Below are 14,127 nucleotides of genomic sequence, written 5' to 3' on the forward strand. Positions count from 1 at the left end.
TCGCACAGGGACTGTGGGAATTTTAGACATTTGGAAGTTTAGACAGAGGTGCAATAGTGAGATTCAGTGTATCAAATTTTATTCTCTCTCCTTTTGGGTTGGTTTGTGTTTTTTTTTCCCATGCCAGAGTAGCAGCTGAACCAGCAAAAGCACAGCACTGGGACAGAGGCAGAATTTTTTCTAATAGTGCTCCGAAGGGGGCTTTTTAAAAATGGGTTTGCTAAGACGTCTGTCATTAAGAATAAGGGATCCTGCCCCAATGCAGGGAGATGCTCTGAGACATTTTTGCAGGTCTTTTCCTGTGGGATTCCCCTTTCCATTTATGAGACATGCATCAAAATCTCGTGGGAGGCAGCCTTGCTGTCTCCAGCAAGCAGTTTCTGCCTGAATTTGTGCATTTTGGCCTCGAGAGGTTGTAAGAGAGGAGGGGAAAAACCCCTTGCTTTCCACTGCTGCTGCATCCCAGGATGGAATTTCCTCTGGGAACCCTTTGATCTCTGCTCACCAGCACTCACACAAAACTCCTGCACATCCCCTGCATTTCAGTAGATGGGATCCTGGCATCCCAGCTGTTCCAGATTTATCGGGGGTGAAGGTGGTGGTGAGGTGTTGCCTTTTAGCCCCAGGGTATTAGTGGCCTTGGTGTGTCACCTTGTATCTTAAGTAAAAGCCATTCTGACTTTCCCAAGCTTTTTATACAGAAAGCAGCAACTTCTGTCTTTTCTTTGTAGCTGTAACTAGCTCTGCTGGCTCTTCTCCCACATTCCTGGTATAGATAAATTCACTCACAGCTGTTTAAGCCAGTCCTTCCTCCACCAGCCTTTATGCTTTTTCCCAGTGCTAAGTAAGAAACAGAATTTCCTCGAGGTCTCTTTTGTCTACCGACGACATCACAGCCTGCGGTACCTCAACCTGGCTCTTTACAGGGTCCTCAGCTACCTTCCACATGGGTTGTAGTTCTTTCCCCTTGTTGCTAATAATTCCCTTGTCTGCTGACTATAGTCCCTCTGCAATCAGGGATGTCATCTTCCAAGAGGCCTCAAAAGAGCTGGTTTTGTTTGGGAAATAGAACCTTAAAGCTAAGTAATCCCAGACGGATGTAACCAGAAATAGCTGTGGTGTAGCAATAAACTGAACTTTGACCAAATGAAGGATTTACAAGCTTTTCTTCCTGATGACTCTTTTTTGATGGCACAGTGGCTGCATATGAAGTCACGGTATGAGACCTAACCATCACAGAGCTCACTGGTGATGGTACTTCGCTTAGAGCGTTGCATGGAGATAGGAATCATTTTCTCTCACAGTAAGATGTAGTTATTCCTGGACTGAAGCACAGCAAGGACACAGTTTAGGAAAGAGAAGCCTTTACCTAGTAAGATTTTACTAACCATGAAGGAAATGAAGTCTAAAAATGAGCTAAAACAAAGCATTGATTTCTGTGGAAAATGAAAAGCAACTTTTCCTTTTTTGTTTGGGCTGCTGCAGATCACAGGTGCACATGGAATAGAGCCACACGATGCACAGGTCAGAAGGGGCACATGGAGGTCAGCTCATCGCCAGGTTCAGGTAGATCAGGTTGCTCAGTGCCTTGTTCCTGTCAAATTTTGATTGCCTCTAAGGATGGAGATCCCACATCCTCTCTGGGCCCCTGTCCCAGTGTCTGAATACCTCCATGGTGAACTAATTTTTCCTCACATCTAACCAGAATTTCCCTTCTTGCAATTTGCGTCCATTGCCTTTTGTTCTTGGTCCATTTTTCCTACACTCTCCACTAGGTAGATGCAGACAGCAGTAAGACCCCACCGTTTGCCTTCTCTCCTCCAGGCTGAACAAGCCCAGGTCTCTCTGTCTCTCCTGGTACACCACATGGCTCCAGCCCCCCAGCAGCCTGGTGGCCCTGACCACCGAGGGTGGGCAGCCTCACTCCAGCCCTTCCTCTGCCAGCAAGGCCAGCACTGGACATGGCACTCCAGATGTGGCCCCACAAGTGCTGAAGAGAGCGAAGGATCACCTCGCCCAGCCTGCTGGCTAACACGCTTGCTATCTAGCCCTGTACGCACCGGCCTTTGCTGCACCTTGTTGACTCAGGCTCAGCTGAGGACCTCAGGCCAGGCTCTGCAGAGCTGCTTTCTATGCATCTGGCGTCCAGCCTGTGCTGATGCACGGAGCTGTTCCCTCCCCGTGCAGGACCTGGCATTTGTCTCTTGCTGAACTTGATTTGCAAGCGCACGTTTAGGCAATAGGTGGCACTGATGGTTGATGTAGCTTGCATTGTCACCAGGAGAGTGTCGCTGCGGAAGAGAAAGCCAGCAGAGGAGACACCTGGGTTGTTTCGCTGGGAGCTGTGGCTAGGCGAGGAGGAGCGGACATGTGGCAGGAGATGCTTCCAAATGCCTGGTGAGATCTCTTTGGCACAGGGAGGAGGGACTCTAAACAGGGGTCCCCAGGGTTGGGGCAGGAGAAAGGCCCGGTGGGGTCCACCAGGCCATCGGTGGGTGGGAGCATGCAGCTGAGCTTTCCTGAGCATGGGTAGGGAGGAGGTTTTATAAGACTGAGCCTTGTTCTGTGCCACTCAGAGAGCTGTTTCTGGGACATGCTTGCTTTGTTAGCAGTGCCGAGTTTGTGCTGTTGCCGTGATAACTGGTTTCGTGCCTCTGACTCACTAAACTCCAGGATGTAAGTGCAGGGGGTTGTTATTACTTGTTGCATAAGCTACTCAGCCTCCAGGGAGGTGGAGGCTGACACTGTTTGCTCTTAGGAGCTCTTGGTCTTCTTTGTCTGGGAGTGGTTTCAGGAGATACTTCCTTAAAAATCACATAGACTGTCTCAGAGATCAATTACCCAATTGCCTTCACTACTGCTGGGGTGTCCAGTACAGGCACTGTGTTCTGCATCACAGGTAGCAGTGGGAAAGGGTACCAGGCAACAGGAAACACCCAGTGGACTTGGTTTTTCATGGAGTTTCCTGTCCTTTTTAATTTTTTTTTTGTCTCAAGGCATCGTAATTATGACACCAAACAGCTCCCTCATCTAGCTGCAGAGTAACAAGACTTTCTCTGTTGCTTCTAACTTTTTGGTAGATTTTAGATTCTGCTTTTCTTGCAAGAGAATCTACCAGGCTAAAAGAGAACCAAAGAGGATGTTTCCTTTTTCTTGCGGGCAGATGAGACCTAAAAGCTTGGTATCCAGTCAGGAGTAGTTGGAAGTAGCAAAGGTACAGCAGCTCACTGAACCTGAACAGGGAAGGGTCCCACAAGCTGCTCCTCATGCCAGCCCTGGGCAGGATGAGTACCACGTGGCTGGCAGCAGAGTAACCCTTGAGCTTGGAAGTCCCCTGCCAAGGCTGGGCACCTATCGCTACACAGCTGCCAAAATAAACTATTTACTTGGCTGAAGTAACACAGCCCTCTGTAGGATGAAACACCGCAAGGACACCTACCCAGTTGTTCAGTGCCTTTTATCTAAATTGTGCTGAAGGCGGGAATATTATGGTGACAAACTATCTAGCTAAAACACAGCCCAGAAACACTGTCTCTGTTGCCAGCCAGCTGAACAGCTTGTGATCCCATGGCTGCGCGGTAAATGGTGCTGGCAGGGGATGTTCCTTACACCATCCCCAAGGGATGGTACCATTCAGACAACACTATCAGACCAAGAATCTTTCCCACCCCACCCCCACCCCCATTTTCTAGGGATGGCACCTTGTCCCGGATCAGGTAAGTGAAATAGCTGCTCTGTGCTGAGGAGTTCACTTTTTATTAGCACCTGGGCTGGGGCACAGCATAGTCCCTTCCATACCCTGTATGACAAAAAATCTTCATTCACAGTCTTCTTTGAGCCCCCTGCAATAGCCCCAGACAGCTCTGCTAATCCCCAAGGGAAGCTGGAGAGCTTGAGGCACAGGTCAGGGGGATGGGAAGGGACACTACATTTAGGACTGATTGCTGAAGGGTTTGAACGGTTTTAAAACATTGCTGTCTGTCTGTTAAATCCAGCTCTGGCGCCTTAGCTCCCACACCTCAAGAAAGTCTGAAACTTTGCTGTCTAGGTAAGAAAAAGAGGCACCAGACAGACAAGTTGAGACCTTTACCTATGGACAGCTATGGTGGAGGGCTAGCGTTGCCCTAAAAGATGACTGAATCTGTAGGGGAGCTATGTATGTAGCACAGTCAAGGGGCATGTCTAGCACATCCAGCTGTCTCCAGCAGCTGAAAACTCTTGTCTCTGCTCCTCAGCCCACTCTGTGCAGTTTTTATTCCTGAAGCTGTCCAGGTGCTACTATCCCATTCACTTCAGTACCTGCCTTAAAACAGATAGATCCAGATCCTACTGATCCTTGTCTCCCAGGGCACACCTGGTACATAAGGAGAGGGACAGAGAAGCCTTGTGATTAACAAGTCCTGATCAGCAAAGGCTTAAGGTCCCTAAGAAACACTGGTAGATGTAACCCTGCCACAAATCCTGCCTGCGATCTTCAAAAATAACAGAAACACCCAGCCCCTGCTGACTGCATGGGGTTTGTTACTCACGTCCAACCAATGTGACTACAAGCCTCAGCATAGTCCCTTTACCCTTGACACTTCTGTTGGGCGCAAACAATTTTATGCCTCCCCAGGTCATTTGAATGTTCTCAGAGGAATGCAGTCCTGGTCCCTGTGGCCGCTCTGGGCATTGGAGGGATGCTGGTTTACTGGCTGAGGTCTAGACACAAGATCAAGACTATTGAAATGGGCAATGGATGGTGGGGCTCAGATGAAAGACCTCTAAAAGGGAAAGAAGATGAAAGTATCTGTCCCTTCAAGACTGAAACATCTGACAAAGAAATTGAGGTGCCCGTGCCTGGGAGGTAAGGAGGGGCAGAAAGCTGCGAGGTGGAGCCAGTTCATCACCCACCTTACTGCTTTGAGGTGATGCCTTGGGGGCAATAGCCAGCGCAGGTCCATTAGATGATGCTCTGGCTCACTGCCCTTTATGAATGGGATTTGAGCTCAGATTCACTGCAATGTCTTTACGCTTTCTGAGACCACAGACTCTCAATGCAACCTGGGGCTGCTCCTGCAGAAAGGCCATGCTTTGAGCAGCAGAATTTGACAGCAGGTCTGCAGTGGTGGAATGGGGTGGGAGGGCACCGGGATAGCAAAGGCACCAGTAGGGCAGGACTGAGGGGCTTCCGCAGAGGACAGGGTTGGAAGGGTGAAGAAGGATGGGGTCCTTCCTTCTGTCCCTACAAGCCTGTCACTAATTATCTGGCCAACTAGCAGTCGGTAGCACAGGCTGAGCTGCTTATTCTTCTCTCAGCTGGCAGTGCTGGCAAGTTCCTAGTGCCCAAAACCCTAAAGCGAGTTAGCAGTAAGGCAAGCGTAGAACCCACTACTCCTGGGTGCCCTAGGGGAACTGCTAACCTGTAGAGAAATATATTCTCCATATAAATGATTCAGGAAGTTATACAGAGTATGGCACTGCTTCAGGAGGGCTTGTGGTGTCCCAGAGAGAGACACAGAAGCCGGTGGAGCCAGGAGAGCCTGTTCATGCCTGCCTTAGCATAGGGCACATGCAGGCATCTGGCCAGCCTTGCAAGAGCTCCTGTCCGCAGGACCTGCATCGCCGCCTGGAGCAGGCCCGCTACACACCGCAGCTGGAAGGGGCTGCCTTCCGCTACGGCTTCACCTCCAGCTACCTGCAGAAGGTGGTGGCCTACTGGAGGAACCCGTTTGACCGACGCAAGCAAGTGGAAATCCTGAACAAATATCCCCATTTCCAAACCACCATTGAAGGTGAGGGGGTCTCTGTGGCTTGAGCAGGTCTCACTCTGAAATGCACAGAGAGAATGGGGGGCTTTAAGAGGTTACTCTATTAAGACAACAGTGTGCATAACAGCTTAATGAAGGATCAGTAGTGGAGGCTATGTTATTAGTAACCCTCTATAGATTAAGATCATTGCACAGTGGTGATAAGATTAGATCTGCTTGAAGATGGGCTTCATCTGGCTCTGAACCTGCACTAAATAACAACGAGGTTTTCTTCTGCTATTGCCTTGAAGCCACCTTTGAAAACTGTAAAATTTACCCAGGCCCTGAGGTTGGAATATCCACCACCACCACCCAGTTTAGCCAGGTGAGGTTAGCCAGACTTTAGATAAGTGATCTGCAGGTTAAACTTATATCCTGCGCTTACTTTTTCCATGTTTCTCTTTTTATCACCCACACATTTTGTAATTTAGTCATGTTTTTGCACGTGTCTTAGCTGCATTATGCTATGCATTGAAGTGCAGCTGTACTTATATACTGTAAGACCAATTTCTCAGGAGGTGGATGCTCAGTCTCCTGTGACCCCAGTAACTGGGACTGGGATCAATACCTCTGTCTGTAAGTAAAAGATGAGACACAGGTAAAATACCAGGCATGTCCTTTCAGCTAGGCATCTTCTTGCCATGGGTTGATTGTGTACCTTCTGCTGTGAATGCTAATCACAGTTTTGCCACCCTCCTTCTTCAGAGTTCGGAACAGAAACTGTGATGGAACTAAGGCTTTAATTTATCTGTCTGGATGTGTGGCAGGGATTGATATCCATTTTATCCACGTGAAGCCCTCCTATGTCCCTCACAGTTGAGCTGTTCAACCTCTGCTGATGGTCCACGGCTGGCCTGGCTCCTTCTACGAGTTCTACAAGACCATCGCTCTACTCACAGAGCCAGCTGAGCATGGCCTGAATGAGGGTGACATGGTGTTTGAGGTCATCTGCCCATCCATCCCAGGATATGGCTTCTCTGAGGCACCACACCAGAAAGGTGAGCGATGAAAAGGCGCTGTTGGAATTGCCAGGTTCTTGGAGCCTCAGTCATCCCTGGCCCTCACCAGGGAATGCAGTTTGTGAATGCAGATGCTTGGCTCTGCACTAACACCCATGTGGCTGAGGCTCTGGGGCTGGCTGTGGAGATCTGGAAGGTAATGGTAGCTGGAAACCAGGTCTGCTTTCCACTTTATCCACTTTCCACTGAATTTCCATCTTGTGTTCACTGTATTGCCAAGGAGCAAGGCAGAGCAGCATAGCACACTGTGCCTTTACACAGCAGCATACTCATGTGCCTCTGTCAGACCATGATCTTTGGCCAGGGGATGATACACCAAGACAAACAGGTTTCCTCTGTTTCTCTTTACCTGCAGGCTTTGACAGCAAAGCAACTGCTCGGAAATTTCATAAGCTGATGAATAGATTGGGCTCCAAAGAATACTACCTACAGGGAGAAGACTGAGGATCTCTTATTACCACAAACATGGCCCAGATGCTGCCGCAGTGAGTAGCAAAGGGAATCAGTGCAGAGAAGGTTTCTCCAGTTCTTACCCTACCTTCTGGCTCCACGGTCCGGGTCCTGCCTTCTGTTTGCCCTGCCTCTCATCGCCTTCTGCTTTGTTTTCTCCAGGGGTATCCCCACCCCTGTGCATTCAGTCATATTCACGTGCTTTGCATTGACAGTGGTATTTGCATTCTCACGCTTTCTAAATTTCATAGAATCATAGAAGCATTTAGGTTGGAAAAGACCTTGAAGATCATTGAGTCCAACCATAAACCTAACACTGCCAAGTCCACTGCTAAACCAGGTCCCTAAGTGCCACATCTACACACCTTTTAAATACCTCAACCACCTCCCTGGGCAGCCTGTTCCAATGCTTGGCAACCCTTTTAGTGAAGAAATTTTTCCTAATATCCCATCTGAACCTCCCCTGGCACGACTTGAGGCCATTTCCTCTCATCCTCTCACTTGTTACCTGGGAAAAAGTGACCAACACCCACCTTGTTACAACCTCCTTTCCTGTAGTTTTAGAGAGCAAGAAGGTCTCCCCCAAGCCCCCTTTCCTCCAGACTAAACAAGCCCGGTTGCCTCAGCTGTTTCTCATAGGACTTGTTCTCTAGACCCTTCACCAGCTCCGTTGCTCTTCTTTGGACACATCTTTCTTGTAGTGAGAGGCCCAAAACCGAACACAGTATTCGAGGTGCAGCCACACCAGTGCTGGGTACAGCATCACTGCCCTTGTCCTGCTGGCCACGCAATTTCTGACACAAGCCAGGATGCTGTTGGCCTCCCTTATCTAGGGAAGAGTTGTACAGAGAAAAATGGAGTGCTGTTTGGCTTCTCTTTCACTAGGCATGGAAGTAAGCTCTGCTGCATTTTGATTTGAGACCTCAAGGATCATCATTCTAAATCAGGAAGGAGATAAATTTAAAATTGGCAGGGAGAAAAGGAAGGAGCTCAGCCTTTCAGCAGCTGATCAGTACCACGAAGTATAGGACTTTCCTGGATGGAGATGGCACCAGCTGTACCATTTTTAACTCTCCCAAATTTTTTTGGAAATCACGATAAATGTGAAGGGCTTATGTATTTGGCTTAGTGAAATGCTTCTATTACAGCTCCCGTCAGACTTATTTTCTAGAAAATTTGGAAACAGAAAATGGCTTGATTTAACCTTCTATTCATTAACTTGATTTCAGATCTGTGAATCTTATCTTTGCTGGCAGAGAAGGTTTGAGAAGGATGATTTCCGTGATGCTTGGGGCTTATATACCATGGCTCATAGGCTTTACTAGGGAAGATGTTCGACGTATGTATCCTTTCATCCAGAAGAATATACATGAACTATTGCGAGAGTCTGGATACTTACACATCCAAGCCACCAAACCGGACACTGCAGGTAATGAACCTTCTCTATATCACTATGAACTTTGTATACTGACTGCTTAAGGCGTATAAACACATAGTTGAACAAAAGCCAACCATGTTTGAGAAGCAATGAATTCTGGTGACTGAATGCAAGACATGGGGACAAGAGCTGTGTAAAAGGAAGTGAAAAGGAACCGCTTAAAAAAAGACGGAGACTACAAATATCACTTTTCAAGGTCTGTTAAATGGCATACCACTTCTCTATGGCAAAGAAACCCTTTGCAAAAACCCTCTTAAAGTAAAGCACAGGACCCTGACATTGAAGCTTCTAGAAATAAATGTGGGTGAAAACAAGAAAAATACCATAAGCAAGTGCAATGTGAAACTTGCAGAAAGGTAGACACAGCCATAATACCTGAAGCCAGAAGCATGATGTAGTGGGACCAGTAGATAAGGAGTCTGAAGAAAGGTATGGCCATCTCAGAAAAGTTACATGATTTATTTGTATAATATTATCAAAGATTATGGGGTATTCCTTTATTGAAATAAACCCTCATCAGGAAAGACAGCAGAGCTGTCTCAGACTGGCATCAGGTATGGAGACCATAGAAGGAATAGCACCCCATCCTGGCATTTAACTGGAAAAGAGGAAACTCAAAGTGAAACGTCAGCTAATGCCTAGTCTGTTGCTTGAACTGATTGCAATATCAGAGAAATAAAAGGAGACAAACCAGATACCAGGTTGGGGTTTTTTGGGTTTTCTTTTCAAAAGCCAAACAATGAAGACAGCCCCCAGAAAAACAAAGACCAGTATGTCTAGTGTCTGATCAGAAAACTAGCAGAAATGTTTTTAAAAGGAGAATTCATTTACAGGTGATAATATCACAGGGAAATCATGCTTCAAATATCAGAGCTCTGGCAGGATCAAGAAGCTGTGGATCTAGTAATGGAACATATTTAATTTCCAAAAAAAGTTTTGTTGAGGTTCCTTCCCCCAGTGTTCTTAAAGACATTAAACTGCCTTAAGAAAAAGATTAAGTTCATGGGTTAATAACTAGTTAACATGAGAATTCATGAATATAAATAAGTAAGCAAGTTCCAGGGGAGAGAGAATATCACAAAAATCTGTGCTGGCACCCGTACCTTTCAATATGATCTTAATTTCTCTACAGATAAAAGTTAATGGTTAAGTGAAAAACTGACACCTATCCAGGGTTTGGTTTAATCTAAAGATAAATGGTTTTGTAACTCTCTGCAGTTAAGTGACTGGTTGATTAAACTGGCCAATAAAAACTGATGTCAACAAAGTCCAAAGCAATTTAAGCAGAGGAAGAAAATCACAATGGGCTCTAGTTTGGTTGCTGCTATGTGAGAGAATCCAAGAGTCAAGGACAGTGCTTTGAAACATCAGCCAGCTCAGACTTTAAGAGAATCTTACAAACTCTTAAAGAAAGCAAAAAGAGAGTAAGACAAAACACTAAATCCATGATATTTAGAATCTGTTCCACCCCTGTTTCATTAATATATTTTATAATCAAAAGAATACAAGAAGGGGAGAAAAAGAACCCTAAAGTGACCAAGCAGCTTCCCTACAAGCACTGTACATAGTCTAGGACTCTTTAACCTGGAAAAAAAGAAGAGCAGGGATTTTGTAGCACACTAAAATTGTGAAAGGTAGAAAATAAATAGGGGGAAAAAAATACATATTCCCTGCTTAGTCTCAAAAAATATCTATATTATCAGTTTAGTTCTCATTAGGCAGGTTTAAAGCAAAGCTACAGTATTTTCACTCACCAGAAGCTGTGGTACCTAAGATGTGTACAGGTTGAATCATTAGTAAGCTGCAAACAAGACTGGTATTTCTGAGCATCCAGTCCATGAAAGTTGAATACAGTGATTCGGAGACAGCTTTCAGCTCAGAAAATGCTCACCTCCAGACGGGTCACATGTTAGCTGGCACATTTTAGCCTGCCCTACCTTTGCTGGTCAAAGCATTTACATGACTTTGATGTGTAGCAAATCACTTTAGGCCTGACAGCACAGGGAAACTGTTGTGCCAATGCACAAACTTACTTTGCATTAACTATGTCCACTATTAAATTGAAATCACATTGTGCATCATCTTCTACGCAGTCATTCAGTGCTAAAGTCACACTAAAATACACTTGAGAGTAGGCAATTCTAAGGATACTGTAAAACTACAGCCTAGAGTGTGGTACAGGAATTTTCCCAAGGCAAGCTCTACCACTGCTGAAGTAATCCCCACCCGTTTTACAGGTTAAAACACAGATATAATATGCTGTGTTTATAATGTTTGTTAGCATTCCCCAAAGGCAGGAGCAGATAGCAGATACACACCACTCCACTGTTGTTTAAATTACATAGAAAGTGAACAGCACTCAGGGTCCCAGTTAGCCATCCTAAGCAGGACAGTGCTCCCAAACAGTTTATCTGAAATTTCTTTTCAGAGTGTAATCCCTTTACATCTGAATTTGCTCTTTCTGCCACACATTACCAAGAAGCCCAGAGGATTTTCTTAACTCCTATTTTCTTTTGTATAGGAATTGCTCAACTTTATAGTGCTGTCAGTTATAGCCAAAATTCCATTGGGGTGAACTTTTCAAGAATAAAGTACTACCAGGGCTAGTAAAACGCACTCTTTACTGAATTCTCATAGAAAACTCTGAAGAATTGATGTAAGTCCAGTTTAACTCCCACTGAAGTATTTGCAATGCCAGGCAACTGCAATGGTTCTCTTCTTCTCTTGAATTAGGTTGTGGACTGAATGACTCCCCTGTGGGGCTTGCTGCATATATATTGGAAAAATTCTCTACCTGGAGAGATAAATCATTTCTGCATAAAGATGATGGAGGCTTGGAAAGGTAAGAAAACAGGTGCTCTTCCATGAGAGGACTCATGAAAAGAATGAGCAATGGTAACTAATGAGGAGATAGGTAAAAGACTGGCCAAAGCTGAATTTTGAGCATGAAAGGTTACACATGACAAGTAGTAGTGTAAACTTACAGCAGACTGCCTGCAAACTACTGCTTCAGCACCGGGCAGTTTTGCTCTGGGCACATGGGTGCCAATTAATTTGCTGCTTGAAAACAAGTGGAGAACAAGAACAACTGTTCTTCAGGGCATGAGCCCAATATAGCGTATTGAGAAACAGCTTCCAATGAAACGTCTTCATCTTTTTCTATCAATAGCAAATACACTCTTGATGAGCTTTTGGCCAATGTGATGATTTATTGGGTGACATCCTCCATTGTGTCCTCAAAGCGATTCTACAAGGAGAACATCTCCAAGAACCCTGGTCTAACAGGTGATGCCAGGTAATGAAGTGGTAGGTGTAAGAAAGATTTGCAAATGAGATTGAAACACGTTTGCCTGTATAAACATTTAGATTACTTAAAACAGCAAACTTAACTTCTTAAAAAAAAAATCTAAGTTCTTATTTTCTTTTGATAAAAATAGTTGAGTCATTTTTCTTTTGAACCTGTAATTCACACAAAGTAGCTTGTAGCCAAGACAATGCAGCGGACATATCAAACTATATTCAGTCTTGTGTTCAAACTACAGGTCTATATACTTAGTCACCAAACAAATGTGATCTCTGGCTCAGTTCAGTTAAAACAAAACAGAAAATCAGGAGCATTTCCAAGAGAGACGTTTAAACTGAATTAGGAAGCATACGGCTTAGTGGTGGATAAAACTAACGACTACAAGTGTTAAGCACAAACTTGGGGAAGCAATCTGGAGAGCAGTACCTTCTAACAAACCAAGCACCTTCTAACAGCCACTGACTTTAAGATGACTATAAGAGAGGCTGACCAGAAAATGCTGCAGAACGGAATTCCATGTGATTGATCACACAAACAAATAGAAGAGTCTTTTCCTTTGTAGACCGAGCCAGCTTACCTTTCCTCAACTCATTCGTTACGCTGGTACTATAAATTCTAAAGTAAACTTGAGCAGGCTCATTTCTGACTGTCACAAAGAGGTGATGCGTCTTGCCATTTATCGCAAAACTGTAAAACAAGGTAAGTTTAAAAACAGGAAACGTTTCAAGATTGAACCGTGTGCGAAGTTGGCTCTACTTTACGTTTTTGGGTATAATATTCTCATACTCAAGGAGACTCAAATACAAGCAAAGCTTTTCAGCAGAGTACAAACCACAAAGTGTGTCGCTGCGGTGAAGCTCTGCCAGCTGACTGTGGCAATTACTAGAGTCAGGAGGTTTTTATAGAATTTCCCCAGGACTTTTTTCAAAAAGGCACTTAGTTAATGTCCTCTAGGTTTGCAGTGTATGTTCCCACAGGGACTGCAGCTTTTTCCTCAGGAGCTAGTACATACACCACGGGTCTGGGCAAAGGAGGTCTTCAAGAACATCATCACTTACTCTTACATGCCACGTGGAGGGCATTTTGCTGCCTTTGAGGAACCAAAGCTTCTGGCACAAGACATCATGCACTTTGTCAGAAAGGTGGAACAGCTGTGAACATGCACTTTAGATACATATATAGAACAGAAGCAAGTTGTTCTGCCACCAGCAGAACCTTCACTTTGAGGGATCAATTAAATCCAATGTAATCACATAGAGAAAACAACATTTCATTTTGATAATCATTACAGTACTAAAATTGTTAATGAAGCTCTAAAGCTTTTCTAAAGAATAAAAGAAAAAACCCCAAAGTAAGCAACTTGTCTTCTTTCACTCCCGGCACCGTATCATTGCTGCACTCATAGTTCAAGTGTAACAGAATACATGAACGGTTTACTGCAGTAACACTGCACTCATCTGGGGAAGAGAGTAGAAAGAAACCAGCCCCTTGATCCTTAGAACGAAGGCTTCTGTTTAGAAGCTTCTTTAAACACTCGAGTGCTAGCGTCTGAAATATGCATTACAAGCAGCTTTGGTGGAAGTGTAAAGGGTTTTGATCTCCTGAGCACAAACACTCCTACGTTCAAGTTATGTTTCATTCAAGAGACCAGGAATTACATATTCAAGTGGGCAGCTGCACACAAGGCAGCTTTCTTCATTCTAACAGGTTTTCCCCCTACGGCTAGCTTTAGCAGCTACTACACTATGTAAACAGATGTTTAATGGATAACAAGGCAGAGACAGCGTTCCTAGTGTGCTCCAAGCTCAAAAATACCAACTTAATTTCCTCTTTGTTCTTTATCATTCCATTCCAAATGGTAAAGTTAAAATATGCACCAAGCGTAGCAGGTTACTTCAACCTTTACCCTCATTTCAAACGATTCTTATCACACCATCGTGCAATTTTTGCTAGCAAGAAGCTGCAAGCAACCTTGCTACCAGTAGGCTCGAGTTTCTCTTCAAATGGGATAGGGCTGTTTGGAGCTGTTAAGCTCACTACATTACAGACACTTCTAAGTAGCTGACTGAAGGTTAAGTCCAGCAGACACCTAGTTTTGACACACTGTTCAAAGCTCTCAAGTGTTTC

General features: G+C 44.9%; 1 protein-coding gene across 1 annotated transcript; it reads left to right on the top strand.

Annotated features, from left to right (window-relative positions):
• The first annotated feature begins 2,399 nt into the window (after positions 1-2,399).
• Positions 2,400-13,491, top strand: LOC308058121 (epoxide hydrolase 1-like). Its single transcript, XM_080412114.1, has 7 exons — positions 2,400-4,829; positions 5,594-5,774; positions 6,611-6,787; positions 7,164-7,238; positions 11,430-11,538; positions 11,866-11,991; positions 12,950-13,491. The coding sequence occupies exons 1-7, from the start codon at positions 4,680-4,682 to the stop codon at positions 13,155-13,157; spliced, it is 1,026 nt and encodes a 341-aa protein (XP_080268240.1). The 5' UTR covers positions 2,400-4,679; the 3' UTR covers positions 13,158-13,491.
• Positions 13,492-14,127: the final 636 nt, after the last annotated feature.

The sequence above is a fragment of the Falco punctatus genome (genome assembly GCF_963210335.1).
Source record: "Falco punctatus genome assembly, contig: scaffold_54, whole genome shotgun sequence".
Classification (NCBI taxonomy): Eukaryota; Metazoa; Chordata; class Aves; order Falconiformes; family Falconidae; genus Falco; species Falco punctatus.